This window comes from Salvia splendens, chromosome 10 (genome assembly GCF_004379255.2).
Source record: "Salvia splendens isolate huo1 chromosome 10, SspV2, whole genome shotgun sequence".
Taxonomy (NCBI): Eukaryota; Viridiplantae; Streptophyta; class Magnoliopsida; order Lamiales; family Lamiaceae; genus Salvia; species Salvia splendens.
The window spans coordinates 15,839,855-15,856,571 of NC_056041.1; the positions used below are offsets into that span (position 1 = coordinate 15,839,855).

The following is a 16,717-nucleotide window of genomic DNA, read 5'->3' on the forward strand; positions in this document are numbered from 1 at the left end:
TTGGCAGATTGAAGCGACTGGTTTAATTTGTGCAAATCCTCAAAAATATTTTTCATTTTAACTATGAAAAAAAGAATATACAATTTTCTCAAAATTTGGGCAGACATGTAACAAACTTTTTGCTAACTTTTTTCATGTACAACCAATATTTGGTTTCAATTTGTTTAACCTTTTTTTATAACAATTATTGTCCGATTTTAATTTAATTGACTAATTTATATTCAATTAAATTAATTTGTGTCTGAATTTATGCAGAGATGAGGCAGCACAGTCTCAGCATTCTACCTCCTCAGCCCCTGCATGGTGAACCAAATTTCACGGTAATTAGAATTTAAAAAATGAAGCATTTTCTTAATTTCATTATTTGCTTGTTTAAACTCTTGATTTATGGTAATGGGGTTTTTGAATCAATTTATCTTGGGTTTTTGGTAGGGAGTGAGCAGTGGTTCGAAAAAACCATTTGAGGCATCTAACCCTAGAAATGATGTTCAAGAATTTGCTAGTGTAGTTCAGGTTGCGATATTATATTACTGCATTAATTTAATACAAAAATACCTATTTTTAATAAATCTAAAAGATTCCCCATTAACTAAATGTTGAGATTTATATAAGTGAAATTTTGTGCGTGGATCAATTAATTCCTTTATTTTGATTTTTTTCGTTTTGAATTACTTAATTGCAGCGTGAGGTAAACTGTCAAGGGCTTACTTCAGAGCAGGATGTTCTAAAGCCAACTGATTTAAAGGTATTTTCGCTTAATATTTTATAAACTTAGTTTTTAAAAAATTATTAAATATATTCTTCTTGAAAAGATTTGTTTTTGGAAATACAGACATTGAAGAGGCTTGCTCAGAATAGAGAAGCAGCGAAAAAAAGCAGGCTTAAGAAAAAGGCATGCTTTTAATTTAGATAAAAAAGCAAGAAATTTAGTTTCGTTTTTTATTAATTAACTAATTTATATATAATCTCTTTGATCTTTGTTTATTATTAATGCAGGCTTATGTTCAAGAACTGGAATCCCATGTTCAAGAACTGGAATCCCACAAAATAGAGCTAGATCAGTTAAAGCTGGAAATTCAAAATGATGGAGCACAAGTAGTCATATTTAATCTCCATTAATTAAACTACTTTTCTCTAAAATCCCAATTCCATATATAACTAAAAATTCTCTAAATGTACATTTTTTGCTATAGGGAATTTTACTGGGTGGAAATGCGAATGCCGGAGAGCAAGGCCTCGCTTATACCAACATAATTCCAGGTACAATTCTTTCTAAATTAAAAGAAAAAAATTAGGGATGAGAAAATTTATCCCAACCCATGTGCGTGGTTGGTGAATAGCGGCTGCGTGTGAAAAGTTGCACATGGCGTGGTTCTTGAGGCTGTTGCATTAATTATGAATTAATGAATTGATTCCACATATTTTTTTAGGTGCGGCGCAATTCGATAAGGCGTACGCGCGATGGCTGGAGGAGCACCACCACTTGACGGTGGATCTGAGGGGCGCGGTCAACGATTACCGGCGGCTGAACGAGATAGGTACCGCCACCAGGAACTGGTTGGCCCACTGCGACCAGATCGTCGCCCTCAAGCGCAAGGCCCTCAAGAACGACGTCTTCCACGTCTTCACCGGAATGTGGAAGGCACCGGCAGAGCGCTGCTTTATGTGGATGGGGGGTTTCCGGCCGTCAGCGGCCATCAAGGTACAAGAAACCCTAAATTCAAAAATGGAAAAAACCCTAAAATCAGAAAATTCCTAAATTGAAATTTTTTGAAGATGGAAGTTGAATCTCTCTTAATCTCTATCAGATAGCGTTGAGTCAGATGGAGGGCTTGACGGAGCAGCAACGGGCGGGGCTTCGGGGGCTGCATCAGTCGACCAACGAAGCGGAAGAGGCGATCTCTGGTGGGTTCGAGAGGTTGGATCAATGCCTGACCCAAACCATCGTCGGCAACACTCTCACTGTGCCACCAGATGTGAACACTTACATGACACAAATGTCTATTGCCACTAAGCAAGTCTCTGCTCTCCAAGGCGTTGTCACACAGGTAATTAATTTACTCAATTTACTATTTATTAATAAATTTAGTGTTTTGCATTTATGTTTATATAGATTGTCTTTTCTAATTAAACTACATTTTCTTTGAATCGTGTTAAATTAGACATTTAGTTCCCTTGGTCACCAGAAAAATTCGATGGGTTAATTAGGTATTATTAATGAATTGATGATGCATAGGTTGCTTTTATTTCACTGTGTAAAAATGGGGAAAATGTTAGTGTTCGGATTTGTAACATCTACTATAGAAAAATGTATATATGTGTGTTTATGATAAAAAATCATTCCACCCTACTACTAATATATATGTGGATACAATTTGAAGATGTAAATATCACTAACCTTTGACTTGAAAATACAGTGAAAAAATTCAGCCAACTATAGGTTCTTGTATATCTTTATTTTATTTGAATATGACTGATAAAATATTGCTAGAATTTATATTTTAAATTTAACATATACTAGACCACGTTAAATGTTATATTTATCCCATATAGAATCTTATTGCCAAATGCTTACTTATTTTCTATTTCTGGTAAATGCATTTATTATTAATTGCATCTTTGCATGATATACACGCATTAACTTTAAATTGTAACTTTAAGTTTTTTTTCCTCAGATATGAAATTGTAACGTAAGTTGGACGGGTCTTATATACTCCAGTTTATCTCTAGTTAGGAATCTTTATAGAGTTCTTAATAGAAGGATGCCATCAAATAAAAATAATAAAAATAATAGAAATAAAAAATCCACCACCCCTTTCAAAGTATTACTCCGCCCGTCTTATAAAAATAGACTAGTTTCTCTTTCTATGTTACTTAACTAATTGCGCATTAAAACTCGTGTCATTTAAAGTTATGCTATTAGTAAATAAATACTTTATGCATATAAATGTTTTTCTCTTTTATCCTTTCCATATTTAATTTGTCATAAATATATCATCTAACCTAAAATTTCCGTATAGTCAACATTCATGTATGATGAGTTGTGTAATAAACACTCATCAATCTTTATTCTTGTTATTATTATTGTATAACTTTAATTAATTAAAGTAAAAAAAAAATGGTTGATTTAATTTAATTACAGGGTGATAGCTTGAGGCTGCAAACCCTTCAAGAGCTGCGGCTGCATCTGACGATCCGCCAAGCCGCGCAATGTTTTCTGGTCATCAGCGAGTACTTCAACCGCCTCCGCTCCCTCAGCACCCTCTGGCTCAACCGCACCCGCCACGACTAAAGGCGGCAATAGAGAAATTGCTCTATGCATAAAACATTTGATTCTGAAGATTTTTTTGAAATTTTTTTTTGGTATGCATAACAGATTCAAACTCTATTTCTTCTATATTATTTTTTCTCTCAATTTACTTTTTTTCACTTTAACTATTTATTATTATTTTCCCAAAATACGTGTGAAAAAGAAATGTGTGACTTAGGCTGGGACAGAAAGAATATTAGTTTTATAATAAAATATAAGTGAGAATGAGTTAGCAGAATATAGGGTCCACTACCAGAAATAGTAAAAGTGAAAGGTGACAAATTTTTTGGGACAAATGAAAAGGGAAATAAGTGACAAATTTTCAATGACGGATGGAGTAATTATTTTGTCTAAAAACAAATGATACTTTTGTTAATTTACATTGATAAATTAAATAATAGTTAGATTTTATGTAAATTCTAATTGTTTGGATGTGTTAATTGGTTGACACAATATAACTTGTGCTAATTGTAAAATATTACTTTGAATTTTCTTTATTTTTGGATATATTTATGCAATTTTTGCTTTTCGATCTAGAGTGGTCTTTACAATTCGGATTTATGTTTTTTGAGTTGATTTTCAGATAATTTAGTTCAGTTTGATTTTCATTTTTCACAAAAATTTGTTTTTTCGGTTTGGCCAAAAAACCGAGTACTCACCCCTACTTCACAAAATGTGAGCAGTGTACGTATAGTTTGTGTACGATGTAGTATGTGTAGTGTGTAGTCTGTGTACAATGTGTGTGTATAGTGAGGGGCGGACCTACATAGTGTCTTGGGGACCCATGGAAACCCCAACAATTTCACAATTTACTATATATATATTGTATTCATCAAATTTACAAATTCATTTATCAGCACAAGTGACAAGTCACCTTGCCTTCCACAATCTTGATTGTGTTCGATTCCTCTCCCGCCAGTTTGCCTTTTTATTATTTCAATATGTCTATTTGATTTTTTATTTTTCTTACAGTTATTATAAACAAATAAAGTTCATGTTTTACAGTAGTACTTCATTTATTAAATTATTTCAAATTTATTCATAATTGATAATTTTCTTTTTTTGTTATTTCTATAATGTTTTTATTTTCTATAACTATTATGTACAAAAAATTTCATGTTTTATGGAGTATTTCTTTAATCTACCTATTTAATAATTATCATTATTATTAATAATAAATACATACATTTCTCCAGTTTTCATATCATTTAATTATTTCTATCTCATCACTCATCTCCCTCACAATTTTCGGTAACACCAGTATTAAAAAATACCCTAGAATTGGTCCCCCTCCAACGTCAAAATCATGCGTCTGTCACTATGTATAGTATGTGCAGTGTGTGTGCATGTCCAATGTGTGTAGTGTGTGCAATGTGTGTGCATGTGCAATGTGTGTGTAGTGTGAATTCTTTTTTCAATTATTTAAAATTCTCAAAATGTACATTTTTTGCTATACGCCATTTTATTGGGTGGAAATGTGAATGCCGGAGAGCAAGGCCTCCCTTATACCAACATAATTCCGGGTACAATTCTTTCTAAATAAAAAAAAAATAGGATGAGAAAATTTATCACAACCCATGCGTGGTTGGTGAATTGCGGCTGTGTGAGAAAAGTCGCACATGGCGTGATTCTCGAGGGCGTTGCATTAATTATGGATTAATGAATTGATTCCGCATATTTTCTAGGTGCGGCAAATTCGATAAGGAGTACGTGTGATGGCTGGAGGAGCACCACCGCCTTACGGCGGATCTGAGGGGTGCGGCCAACGGGTACCAGCCGCAGATCGTGCTAGGTACCGCCACCAGGAACTGGTTGGCCCACTGCGACCAGATTGTCACCCTCAAGCGCAATGGGCGTTGGGTTCATGGGCTGCAGCGGTCGACCAACGAAGCGGAAGAGGTGATCACTGATGGGTTCGAGAGGTTGGATCAATGTCTGACCCAAACCATCGCCGGTAACACTCTCACTATGCTACCAGATGTGAACACTTACATGACACAGATGTCTATTGCCACTAAGGAATCCTAACACCAGATGTGAACACTTACATGACACTTTCTGCACATAAGTGTTGTTTCTCTTTTATCTTTTCCATATTTAACTTGATATAAATTATATCATCTAAGATAAAATTTCTTTATAGTCAACATTACTATTCGCACGCGCGCACATACCACACACTTCACATGCGTGCATATCTTAACTAAAAAATTCTCCAAATGTACATTTTTTTCCTATAAGGAATTTTATTGGGTAGAAATGCGAATGCGGGAGAGCAAGGCCTCCCTTATACCAATATAATTCTGGGTACAATCCTTTCTTAATTAGAAAAACATTAAGGATGAGAAAATTTATCCCAACCCATGTGCGTGGTTGGTGATTGCGGTTGCGTGTGAAAAGTCACACACATGACGTGATATTTGAGGGTATTGCATTAATTATGAATTAATGAATTGATTCCGCATATTTTCTAGGTGCGGCACAATTTGATATGGAGTACGCACGATGGCTGGAGGAGCACCAACGCCTGACGGTGGAGCTGAGACGTGCGGTCAACGAGTACCGGCCGCAGAACGATATGTGTGTCGCCATCGGGAACTAGTTGGCCCACTGCCAACTGGTTGACATAACTATGTTAAGTATACTTTATGCACATAAGTGTTGTTTCTCATTTATCTTTTGTATATTTAACTTGATATAAATATATCATCTAACATAAAATTTCCTTATAGTCAACATTACTATTCGCACGCGCGTGCACACACACGCGTGTGCACACCATAACTTAAAAAATCTCCAAATGTACATTTTTTCCTATAAGGAATTTTATTGTGTAGAAATGCGAATGCGGGAGAGCAAGGCCTCGCTTTTACCAATATAATTTAGGGTACAATTCTTTTTTAATTAGAAAAAAATTAAGGATGCGAAAATTTATCCCAACCCATGTGCGTGGTTGGTGAATTGCGGCTGCGTGTGAAAAGTCGCACATGGCGTGATACTCGAGAGTGTTGCATTAATTATGCATTAATGAATTGATTTCGCATATTTTCTAGGTGCGGCACAGTTTGATATGGAGTACGCACGATGGCTGGAGGAACACCACCGCCTGACGCTGGAGCTGAGAAGCGCGGTCAACAAGTAACGACCGCAGAACGAGATGTGTGTAGCCCTCGGCAACTGGTTGGCCCACTGCCAACTGGTTGACATAACTATGTAAGTATACTTTAGGCACACAAGTGTTGTTTCTCTTTTATCTTTTCCATATTTAACTTGATATAAATATATCATCTAACATAAAATTTCTTTATAGTCAACATTACTATTCGCAAGCGCGCACATACCACACATTTCACGCGCGTGCATATATTAACTAAAAAATTCTCCAAATGTACATTTTTTTCCTATAAGGACTTTTATTGGGTAGAAATGCGAATGCGGGAGAGCAAGGCCTCCCTTACACCAATATAATTATGGGTACAATTCTTTCTTAATTAGAAAAAAATTAAGGATGAGAAAATTTATCCCACCCATGTGCGTGGTTGGTAAATTGCGGCTACGTGAGAAATGTCGCACTAGGCGTGAATCTCGAGGGTGTTGAATTAATTAATGAATTGATTCCGCTTATTTTTCTAGGTGTGGCGCTATTTGATATGGAGTACGCACAATGGCTAGAGGAGTACCACCGCCTGACGGTGGAGCTGAGGGGTGCGGTCAACCAGTACCTGCCGGAGAACTAGATGTGTGTCGCCATCGGCAACTGGTTGGCCCACCTCCAACTAGTTGACATAACATTGTAAATATACTTTATGCACATAAATATTTTTTCTCTTTTATTCTTTCCATATTTAACTTGATATAAATATATCATCTAACATAAAATTTCCTTATAGTTAACATTACTCATCTAACATAAAATTTCCTTATAGTTAACATTACTATTCGCACGCATGCGCACGCACACTAAAACACACACTGCAGCTTTGCAGACACTTTGAATTATAATTCAACTACTTTGTTAAACGAACAATGGATTTGAAATTAATTATAGAATTTCAATTCCAGTTCCGTGTACCAACGGACCCTTTATAAAATTCACAATAATTAGGGATTACTATTATATATCCTCAACTAATAGTATTTGTTTCCATTTTATTGCTACAACCCCTCGTTGACTCTTTGTGTGTATCTCTCTGTCTCTTCTGTCGCTCAAAGCGAGAACTAAATATTTGGTGGGCAAGACAAGTTTGATAGGGCCACATATCCATGTCAAAAATGATTTTATTGTTTAAATCTATCGTTAAATGACATATTGGGTCTTAAATAGGATGGCTCATTGGATTCTCTCATTTTTGTAACATCAATTATTGGGATTTTTAAATTTTAGACCTTCAGATCTTTTGTGAGACTCCGTTAGCTTTACAAAATATCACATTTGTAATTACCTTTAAATTGAGACGTTTCAATTTTCGAAAACCATGAGGATAAACCATATTTACTTTGAGTTTTTGTAGTATAGAAATACTCAAACACAGACACAGGAGTTATTGCAAGATACATCTCATATGACTAGAGATGAGGCACAAGATTTCAGGCTACAGAAAACCAGTTTACAGTCTGGTAAAATGGAGCTCGAAACTAGCACAAAAAGACGAAGATCAAAAGAGACAGGCTGCTCGCGAGCTAGCAATGGAGCCCGTCTCTCTCCAAAGACCATTTCAGTCATCAACCACTCAATATCACATGGCCAACATACACACGTATTCACTGATTTACTACTATCATATATCCAAATAAATGGACACATTTTTGAACAATTTAACAATTATATTCAGTTCATCAGCAAGGTATTTTCCTTTTACAATACAAATTAGAGACCGAGAAGAGAAAGCAACCCTCGAGTTCAATTACAAATATCGTGAGTTAGAGTCGAAGAATTAAGACTTACAACATATCTTGTCACCGTATCATGAATGAGGTTCCTTCCACTGCAGTCTATTAAGTCCGTCCACGATGGCTCTACGGAATTCCCCATTGTGAAGAAGGAAAGACGAGACGTGGCCCCCTGAAACCCACCTTACTTCTGATCCTGGCCACGCCTTCTGAAGCTCCAACACAGAGTGTCTCGGGATATAACCGTCGTCCTGCCAATAACACATGATGAATTCTCAATGAAATATAATGAATTCGCTGAGAAATGTGCAATTTCCGTACAAATTGCAAAAATCGGTGATAATTCACCTTCACGATCTAAGGGCTGAAAATAATTCATACTTCTTATTTTAAGAAATTTGAAATTCATATAAAGGTTGCTTACAGTAGCAGCGACGTAGATAACAGCGTTGGGGTTTTTGGGGATAGGAAACCGTGTGACATCAGTTAGAGACAGCACGTCCCGCATCCGTTCCCTCACTTCCTCAATCGTCAACGCGACTTTCTGCATGGCAAGATCTTCTCTAAGAGCTTCCCAGGCAGTCGCGTGCTTGAGAACCCCTTCACAGAATGCGACAACAGCAGAATGTGGAGAAAGAAAAGGGAATGTAGCAATAGGCGTTGGATGCAAGGATCCAACCATGGCAGCATGCACTCCGCCTACATTCACACAGAAAATATTCAACGGCACGGAGATACAAGAGCAAAATTCACTACCAAGAAAGTAAATCAATCAATGAATCCTTTTTTTTAATTCTGTCAATAGCTAAAGCAAATGACCGACGTGTCTTACCCATGCTAAGCCCACAAACACCCATTTTCCCAAAGCCAGCTTCGTAGTCTAACCAATGCAAAAGGCTACGAGCCTCTTCAATGGTAGCTCTTCCTAATAGAAGCAAATCACTGACGCACAACAGCTTTGCACCATGTTGCTGCAAAGGACGTCTTCTTCCATAGAAAGGGCTGCAAAAGCGTCGCATCGGTAAAAGTCCATAAGCTGATGAAAATCTATGGATTTAGGTAAAAAGTTCACCTCTCAAGCACCATGGTTGCTATGTTTTCCTTCAGCAGAGGCCCACCAAGGCGTAACCTGCGCTCGAACGAATGGTCTCCTGTGCCTGAAACAAATGACATATGCCACACACTGTCGTCATTTGTCTAATATATATAATGCATATAATCTTAGGAAAGTGTTTACTTCGAGTGATTGGATAGATTGGTAAAACATGACTCATACAAGTACAAAAATGTATCAATACGCCCGAGCATGGTAGATTAGCTTGGAGTAATTTATCTATCCATCCTATCACCTCAAAGCAAATGCCTCCTTATTCTTTTATCAGAACGACAAGAGAGAAGTTCCATACATCAATTTCTTACATGTTTGTTTCACTGGAAATAGACCAGGAGAAAAGAAAAGACACTCCTCCTCTATAACCTTCACGTGTGTCAAGTACAATTTTCAGATCATCTACATATGTGCAAATGTACGCCTATCAACACATACATAACAATTTGAATGCAAAACAACATCACACAAACAAGGCTCGGAACACTTAATTCCCTTATTAAATCATATCAATATCTTCATCATCAATCCCTCAATAGCAGTATTCACTTTATTAACTACTACTACAACATAATTCTAACTTAATCAACAACGACATAATTCTAAACCCAGCTCCATCATTCAGTTCGGAGGCGTCCACTAAGGTCTTGGTAAACACGATCACCAAAACTAAAACAGAAACAAACACACACAACCAATTCCAAATCCAATAAGCAAAACTAGCACAAATGATCAAATACAACCCAAAGCTCCCATCCATCTTCATAAACAACAGATTAAACTTATTGTATTATAATCCGTCTAGGCTAATTCTCAAAAGTAAACCGCCCCTCAATCAACTACGACATAATTCTAAATACAGCATCATCATTCAATTCAGAGGTTTCCACTAGGTTCTTGGTAAAGACAATCACCAATACTCAAGTCTCAAACACACAAATCATTTATATAATTACACACATACACTAGATTCTTGGAAAGACAATCACCAATACTCAAACACACACACTGCCAGAGAGCAGACTAGCTACACAATCCTCAAACAACATAACCACTACCCAAATCCAATTAATTTCCACATGACACCGCAATATAAAAGAAAACATAATGCAAACAAATGAAATACCAGCAAGATGAACAACGCATGCCATCCTCTGGGGCTGGCAAGATTTAGGGGAGAGAAAGGCAACTCTTGCAGTGTGGCTCTCGGGTGGCAATGCATTGAGAAGCACCTCATCACAAGGGGTCTGAAACACCCCTTCTCTCAAACAAGCAGTCTTCGATTCCCAAACCGTTTTCCAAACCGGCTGCACCAAAGCAGGAGGCCAATTCTGACCTTCTATTTCAGGAAACAACTGATTTATCATCTTCTCAAGAAGCTCAAGCTTCGTGCCGCCCCAACCCCTCGAGAAAAATGGAGGGCTAATCCTTGTTCTGTGCAGCAATGCACCATACACATGATCCAGCACATAGTAAAGGGTGCCCATGTTTACAGCCACCATCTCCTTTTTCTGGATGAATTTGGGGGGAAACACTCCACAAGAATCAAGAAATAAAATTAAGAAAGACTAGATTTTTCCATCAATTTTGGGCTGTTAGAGAGAATCCCTCATCAAAGGAATCTAATTGGTACCAGAACGAATTACAACAAATTGCAATTCAGATCTAGCGAGCTAAAATTTCCAATTTCAAATAGTATTGCTTGAAGCTGCAACAAGATGAGAGAGGGATGATTTTGAAAGGGGAAAAGATTACTTTTTTATTCGAAATGCCAAGTAACTTATACCCTACGACCACCAGATTAGGCGAAGAAACGGAAGCGTGTGTGTATGTGTGAGAGAGAGAGAGGGGGAGAGAGAAAACCAGGGGCGGAGAAGGTGGTGTTGTGACACCGCGGATTTAGATAAGGGTCCGCCGGCGGCGCCACCTCACTAAATCCATAAAATTATTATCTAATTTTTGTCTAATAATTTTGGCTGAATAATTGTGCCAGCAAATCGATTGCACTGTTTAAGGTGTCAATTGCACACCTAATTCGAGTCAAATCATGGAGTAATACTTAATTATGGTATTTCTATTTTTATTTTGGGTTAATGATATTGATATATATTTTCCAATTATGCGTATCAGTTTTGTTAGTATAATTTTTATTTTTGTCAAAATTTTATTAGTTATTATGAATCTATGATGATTCTATCATAATCTTTTCAACTCATTAATTTTGGTTATCATTTTTAGATAACTGTTCATAAAATATTTTATTATGCCCACCGTGTCCATGCAATTCAACAAATCAACTCAGTCGTTAGATTGAAAAAATGATAACAAAATGTATTGCGATGAATTGTGAATTGAAAAATGTACTAATCCCCTTCTTCGAGTCAAAAGGGCAAAAAATACTCTCAGAGAATCCAAATCAATATTTATACTCCGTACTTCTTTTTAAACACGGTTGATAATCAACTGAAACTCAACTTTTCAACGGTTGTCAAAAAGAAATAACTATACTAAAATTGAAGATAACTTACTTATAGTAACACATAATCCCAATTTGGATTTGATTAAATTCAGAAATAAAGATTAAACAACTTATTTACATTTCTTTCAACTTTCAAGAATCAAATTCATATCCAATGGATATGACTCTATGTTTCTCCCAAACTGTATCCTGACTACACTTCCAATCAAGAATTGAATATGAAATGTGATTTGTAGCATGAGAAAAGCTACAAACAAATCAACAATACTTGTATCTTGCCCCCTAAAAGAAAACTCTCGAGTTGGATCATCAGTTGATGATCAGCCATGCCCCCATCTCAAAATCCTTTAGTCTCAACCTTGGTTGAGAGTCCTAAATGAGCTTTAATCGAATCTACAACGAGCTTTCTCTCATCAGCGCATGGACCTCAAAGTCCGCACCCTTTTCTCCCTCTCACCTCTCTTGACAGAGGGCTTCATCATCCGAAGCTCCTCCATCACCGCCTTCTCGACTGTGTCAACGCTGTTCAAGAGCTTCTTCTGCGGCGTCATGCAAGCTGCGCCTCCCCCCTTTTGAGTCGTGATATCGAGCAATATCTTGGGAACTTTGCCTATGCTTGCTTGATCTTGAGCTTGAGGGCCTTCACCATCTCTTTCTCGCTCTCTTCTTCTTTCAATTGCCTAGATAAAGAGAGAGATACTATCAAATAACATGTAATCCAGAATTTGGAACCACATTTACAATCAAACTAGAAGCAATTCAACCAGCATCCAAAAGAGTGCAAAATGGAAATGGATTTCCAAGAGAATTGAGCATTTTACCCTCACTACAGCAGTGATGTCATTGAGAGGCCTTCTGGGATACCAAGCAGGCAATGGACTTCCGCCTGTGCCTCGGCCACTCCCCACCACAGGTGACAAGTTCTCCTTCCCTTCCAGCCTGATTTTCGGAGTCCCAAAACTACCTCCACGGCTTTGAGGCCTAATTCCAGGGGTCCCAAGAGGACCTCCAGCTGATCCAGGATTACCGACCAACGTTGTATCTCTCCACTGGAATGGAGTCCTTGCATTCAGCCCTTCCTCATTATCATCTTCAAGAACAAAAGATATCGAACTCCTATCACCAGTTCTTGAAACTCGCCTTTGGTTGTAAGATGCTATGGCGCTGTCTTCGGTCGATAGCCGATTTCTTGATTCAGGCATTTTGTCGAATATCTTCAGCATAATGTCAATTAGGCATAGTTAGATGCAAGCATATCACGATAAATTCAATCATAAAAACGGGAAATTCACCCTTTTCATACATACACTCAAATCAAATTCAGAAATCTAAGTACATCCACCCGCAGTTTTAAATCAAGCCCGCATCATAAGCAATGAGATTAAAGCAAACTTCTCAGCAAAACTCAAACGATTTCCCCAATTACAATGAGGTAAATATTACCACTATGAATCTAGTCATCTGTGCTACTAGATACACAAAACATAGTTAATTTCATCATATCTTCACCAAGCTACACCTGGGAACACTGATTTCTCAGTATGAAATTGAACTCGTAAAAACCCTAGAAATTAGAAAAAACAATTTAAAATCTTAGTACCTTCGAAAACTCTGTGATTGATCCGATTACTTCCTTATGGTGAAATCGAGGTGATTTCAGATCAGTAGTGAGTGACTAAAAGGGAAATTTATCCCCTCTTATAAGTGTGGGGATTTGTGAATCTGTGAGTTCAGACTGAAGAAGGAGCTGCAGAGAAAGAAGGCGAAATGGCGATTTTCAGAAATGCAAGTGAAGCCGCTATTTATACAATTGAGTTTAAGCAGAAATGGAAAGCGCGGTGATGATGGTCAGATTTTTCCGTTCAAATTTATGTAATTACCAATTTACCCATCAAATTTATTATAGAGATAATTTAATTGAAAAACACTAGGATTTATTACTAAATTAATCCACACTAATTGTGTGACGCGTGACACATTTATAATGGTACATTGTTAGTAGAATAATGCAAATTTGTTAGATTAAAAGGTTAAGACATGAAAAAAATGACTAGTTTGAAGTGATTTTAGGAAAATTATAGTATAACTACAAAAACAAATAAATATTGTCGACTGGACTAGTATATTTCAGTGAACTCCCATGCAATATTTTCTACATGGATATATATCAATCAAATACCTGATATTATTGTAGTACTAATAAAAATGTTTTAAACCATCAATAACATAAACTAAAGACTCAAATTATCGTGGTTGTAAAAAGATTGTTCGGAACTAAACACAATACTTAATCAAATGCATGAACTATATACACTATACCCCAAAGACAAAGTTTTATTAATATTCCCTTCATTCATTATTGAGAAAAAAATTCCTAATTTCAACCTACCAAGTTAATTGTGTGAATTAGAGTATCCAACTAATAATAATTGATATAGTGATACATAATATAGAAACTAAATACACCTAAAATATAGAAATTTCCTCAGTTGTTTTAGCCATAATTTAGATTCTGTTATCATACTAATTAATTAATTCAAGATTTCAAGGTAAGAAAAGTTCCATTCTATATGCAATGAAAAATAAAGTGAATAAAGTATGGCCATAATTATTATGCTAAAAATTATTCTTTTATTTCACAAAATGACTAAACAAGTAAATAAAGTATGTCCATAACTATATTAGCAAATTAGTTACTTATTTTCAATGTTTAATAATTTTGATAGCGTATAAAAAGTCAGAGAAAATTTCAAATGCCTTCCATTTTGGATAGGAACAGTAATATTTTTCTTCTTCTTAGTTTACCAAAAAATGGCATTGCATAATTTATGTTCAAAATTTTATACAAAATTCCTCTTTCATATCTCTCTTCAAGCATTTAACAACCAATACATAGTTACTGTTGTAACGAATTGTCATCTCTATTCAAGAGATTATTGTTCTTCTAATTCCATCACTTCTTTATCATTTTGTACTATGTTCTCCTTTGAATGCTATAAGACATAGCTTAGGTAACAGAAATTAAATATTAGAAATCATCCCATTAAACAAAGATTATAATTGAGAGCATAAAAATGATTGTTTTTTTTTGTGATCATGGAATGTATGGTCTATCTCTCTCCCTGATCTCTATCATGTGTTAGGACAAAGAGAAGAAAACTGCAAGCTTCCTTAACTGGAAAAATGCCAAATTTCTACATGTACATCAAAATGCAAAAGCAAAGTACTCTGCTGCTTACAATTTCTTCAAATTTTTCTCAGTTATGCAACACCAGTTCTGTCATTTCAACCACAAAAAAAGAAGACTAATCTAAACCAAAAAAGGTGTGTACACAGCAATGTATCAAGAAAAAAACACTCAGTTCATGTGCAGCAACCAGACTTAGATTCGTTATCTCCTTGACCAGTAACCATGATGGCAGTGCCCTTCAAAGACGAAGACTTCGAATACTCACCATTCGCAGCCAGAGCCCTCTTGCTCACGATCCGGTATATCTCCGTGAGAATGGTCATGAACGCACCCTCCACATTCGTTGCTTCGAGGGCTGACGTCTCCATGAAGTACAGATTCTCCCTCTCAGCAAACTCTTGAGCGTCCTCTGTGGGGACTGCTCGGAGAGTCCCTAAATCGGACTTGTTCCCGATCAGCATTATCACGATGTTCTTGTCAGCGTGCCCTCTTAGCTCCTCCAGCCATCTGGCCATGTGATCAAAGGATTGGCGTTTTGTTATGTCGTAAACCAGCATTGCACCAACCGCGCCTCTGTAATACGCGCTTGTAACTGCTCGATACCTAGAATCATCATTGCGGAGACTAATTAAGGTCCAACAGTATCATATCATATTTTGAAGAAACTGTAAATATAGTTGTAGATGAACTAGTGAGATTGATGTGCTTATTTCAATGGATCTGCTTTTTTGTTCAGCTTCTATGTGTATATGCAGATCAAGAATTTAGCACTCATTCATCCAAGTAATTTATTGGATGAATGAGTGCTAAATTCAACTTTCACACATTGCAAAAAAAGACCTAGAAACCTAATCTCTCACAAAATCACACACAAATAAGTCTCTCTCTCTCTCTCTCCATTAACAGTTAGCATATCCAAAAATCCTCATTCAAAAATTAGCTAAAGTCAGTTATTACATAAAACAACTAATAGCAGCGGGAAAACAATATGAAATCAAGATCTACTTCATCATTAATTGGAAATTAGGCCAAGAATTTAACCTCTCTTGACCTGCAGTATCCCAAATCTGTGCCTTGACAGTTTTTTGATCGATGAGGAGCGTCTTTGTCTGGAATTCAACCCCAATTGTGGCCTTCGATTCCAAGCTAAATTCATTCCTCGCAAACCTAGACAGCAACTGCGATTTCCCGACCGCGGAATCCCCAATCAACACGACCTTGAACACATAATCAATCTTCTGATTAAAATCCCCTCCATATAAATTTGACATTGCCACACCCTCGCGATCCTCTCCTCCGATTAGATCATCCAAACATCACGATTTTTTCACCGTGTAAACTTCGGAATTTGTTTAAAATCAACGAAAATTAACAATATTCTCCCTTTCCAATGGATCATCATAAGACGGAAAATTCAATCGTTTATATCCGGAACCGCGAAAATGAGTTGATCAAATGTTTGGGATTAGGGTTCGTGAGAGATTTCAATCGATGAATCGCATTTTTGTGTGGGAAAATGGGAATTTTTCGTGAGCTAGCCGAGCAGGAAATGAACCAACGGCAACTGCGGGCAAAATAAACGGTTTTTTGCGGAGATTACTAGTTTGCCCTTTGTATTAAATGGATATTTTTGAAATTATATACTAGTACTACTTTTACTAAGACCATTTTTTAGATGAAATCATTGAATATATTTGTAGGTGATAATACAGTTTCATGTTTTCGGAAAGACGGAGTAAT

The 16,717-nt window shown here is 36.5% G+C and overlaps 4 protein-coding genes across 4 annotated transcripts; 1 reads left to right on the plus strand and 3 right to left on the minus strand.

Annotated features, from left to right (window-relative positions):
- Window positions 1-257: 257 nt before the first annotated feature.
- LOC121752684 (bZIP transcription factor TGA10-like) lies at window positions 258-3,292 on the plus strand. Its single transcript, XM_042147791.1, has 9 exons — window positions 258-320; window positions 433-513; window positions 683-745; window positions 833-892; window positions 997-1,095; window positions 1,194-1,260; window positions 1,431-1,702; window positions 1,809-2,048; window positions 3,143-3,292. Exons 1-9 carry the CDS (start codon window positions 258-260, stop codon window positions 3,290-3,292), a joined length of 1,095 nt encoding a protein of 364 aa, XP_042003725.1.
- A 4,821-nt stretch (window positions 3,293-8,113) lies between these two features.
- Window positions 8,114-11,273, minus strand: LOC121752435 (protein ABHD18-like). Its single transcript, XM_042147507.1, has 5 exons — window positions 10,435-11,273; window positions 9,273-9,357; window positions 9,033-9,202; window positions 8,625-8,899; window positions 8,114-8,451 (listed from the first exon to the last, which is right to left on the minus strand). Exons 1-5 carry the CDS (start codon window positions 10,808-10,810, stop codon window positions 8,275-8,277), a joined length of 1,083 nt encoding a protein of 360 aa, XP_042003441.1. The 5' UTR covers window positions 10,811-11,273; the 3' UTR covers window positions 8,114-8,274.
- Window positions 11,274-11,969: 696 nt separating this feature from the next.
- On the minus strand, window positions 11,970-13,538 carry LOC121751443 (protein POLYCHOME-like). The gene is made up of 3 exons (XM_042146192.1): window positions 13,388-13,538; window positions 12,609-13,001; window positions 11,970-12,467 (listed from the first exon to the last, which is right to left on the minus strand). Exons 2-3 carry the CDS (start codon window positions 12,987-12,989, stop codon window positions 12,201-12,203), a joined length of 648 nt encoding a protein of 215 aa, XP_042002126.1. The 5' UTR covers window positions 12,990-13,001; window positions 13,388-13,538; the 3' UTR covers window positions 11,970-12,200.
- A 1,454-nt stretch (window positions 13,539-14,992) lies between these two features.
- LOC121750765 (ras-related protein RABA4d-like) lies at window positions 14,993-16,507 on the minus strand. Its single transcript, XM_042145368.1, has 2 exons — window positions 16,019-16,507; window positions 14,993-15,580 (listed from the first exon to the last, which is right to left on the minus strand). The coding sequence occupies exons 1-2, from the start codon at window positions 16,246-16,248 to the stop codon at window positions 15,151-15,153; spliced, it is 660 nt and encodes a 219-aa protein (XP_042001302.1). The 5' UTR covers window positions 16,249-16,507; the 3' UTR covers window positions 14,993-15,150.
- Between the last annotated feature and the right edge of the window lie 210 nt (window positions 16,508-16,717).

What these genes read in the sequence shown, in the direction of transcription:
- LOC121752684 (XM_042147791.1), top strand. Translation starts at nt 258, where the DNA reads ATGAGGCAGCACAGTCTCAGCATTCTACCTCCTCAGCCCCTGCATGGT. An exon ending in AATTTGCTAGTGTAGTTCAG is followed by an intron (nt 514 to 682) that starts GTTGCGATATTA and finishes ACTTAATTGCAG; the next exon opens with CGTGAGGTAAACTGTCAAGG. An exon ending in AAAGCAGGCTTAAGAAAAAG is followed by an intron (nt 893 to 996) that starts GCATGCTTTTAA and finishes TTATTAATGCAG; the next exon opens with GCTTATGTTCAAGAACTGGA.
- LOC121752435 (XM_042147507.1), bottom strand. Translation starts at nt 10,810, where the DNA reads ATGGTGGCTGTAAACATGGGCACCCTTTACTATGTGCTGGATCATGTG. An exon ending in GCAACCATGGTGCTTGAGAG is followed by an intron (nt 9,203 to 9,272) that starts GTGAACTTTTTA and finishes ACGCTTTTGCAG; the next exon opens with CCCTTTCTATGGAAGAAGAC. An exon ending in TGTTTGTGGGCTTAGCATGG is followed by an intron (nt 8,900 to 9,032) that starts GTAAGACACGTC and finishes GTGTGAATGTAG; the next exon opens with GCGGAGTGCATGCTGCCATG.
- LOC121751443 (XM_042146192.1), bottom strand. Translation starts at nt 12,989, where the DNA reads ATGCCTGAATCAAGAAATCGGCTATCGACCGAAGACAGCGCCATAGCA. An exon ending in ACATCACTGCTGTAGTGAGG is followed by an intron (nt 12,468 to 12,608) that starts GTAAAATGCTCA and finishes CTCTTTATCTAG; the next exon opens with GCAATTGAAAGAAGAAGAGA.
- LOC121750765 (XM_042145368.1), bottom strand. Translation starts at nt 16,248, where the DNA reads ATGTCAAATTTATATGGAGGGGATTTTAATCAGAAGATTGATTATGTG. An exon ending in GATACTGCAGGTCAAGAGAG is followed by an intron (nt 15,581 to 16,018) that starts GTTAAATTCTTG and finishes TGATGATTCTAG; the next exon opens with GTATCGAGCAGTTACAAGCG.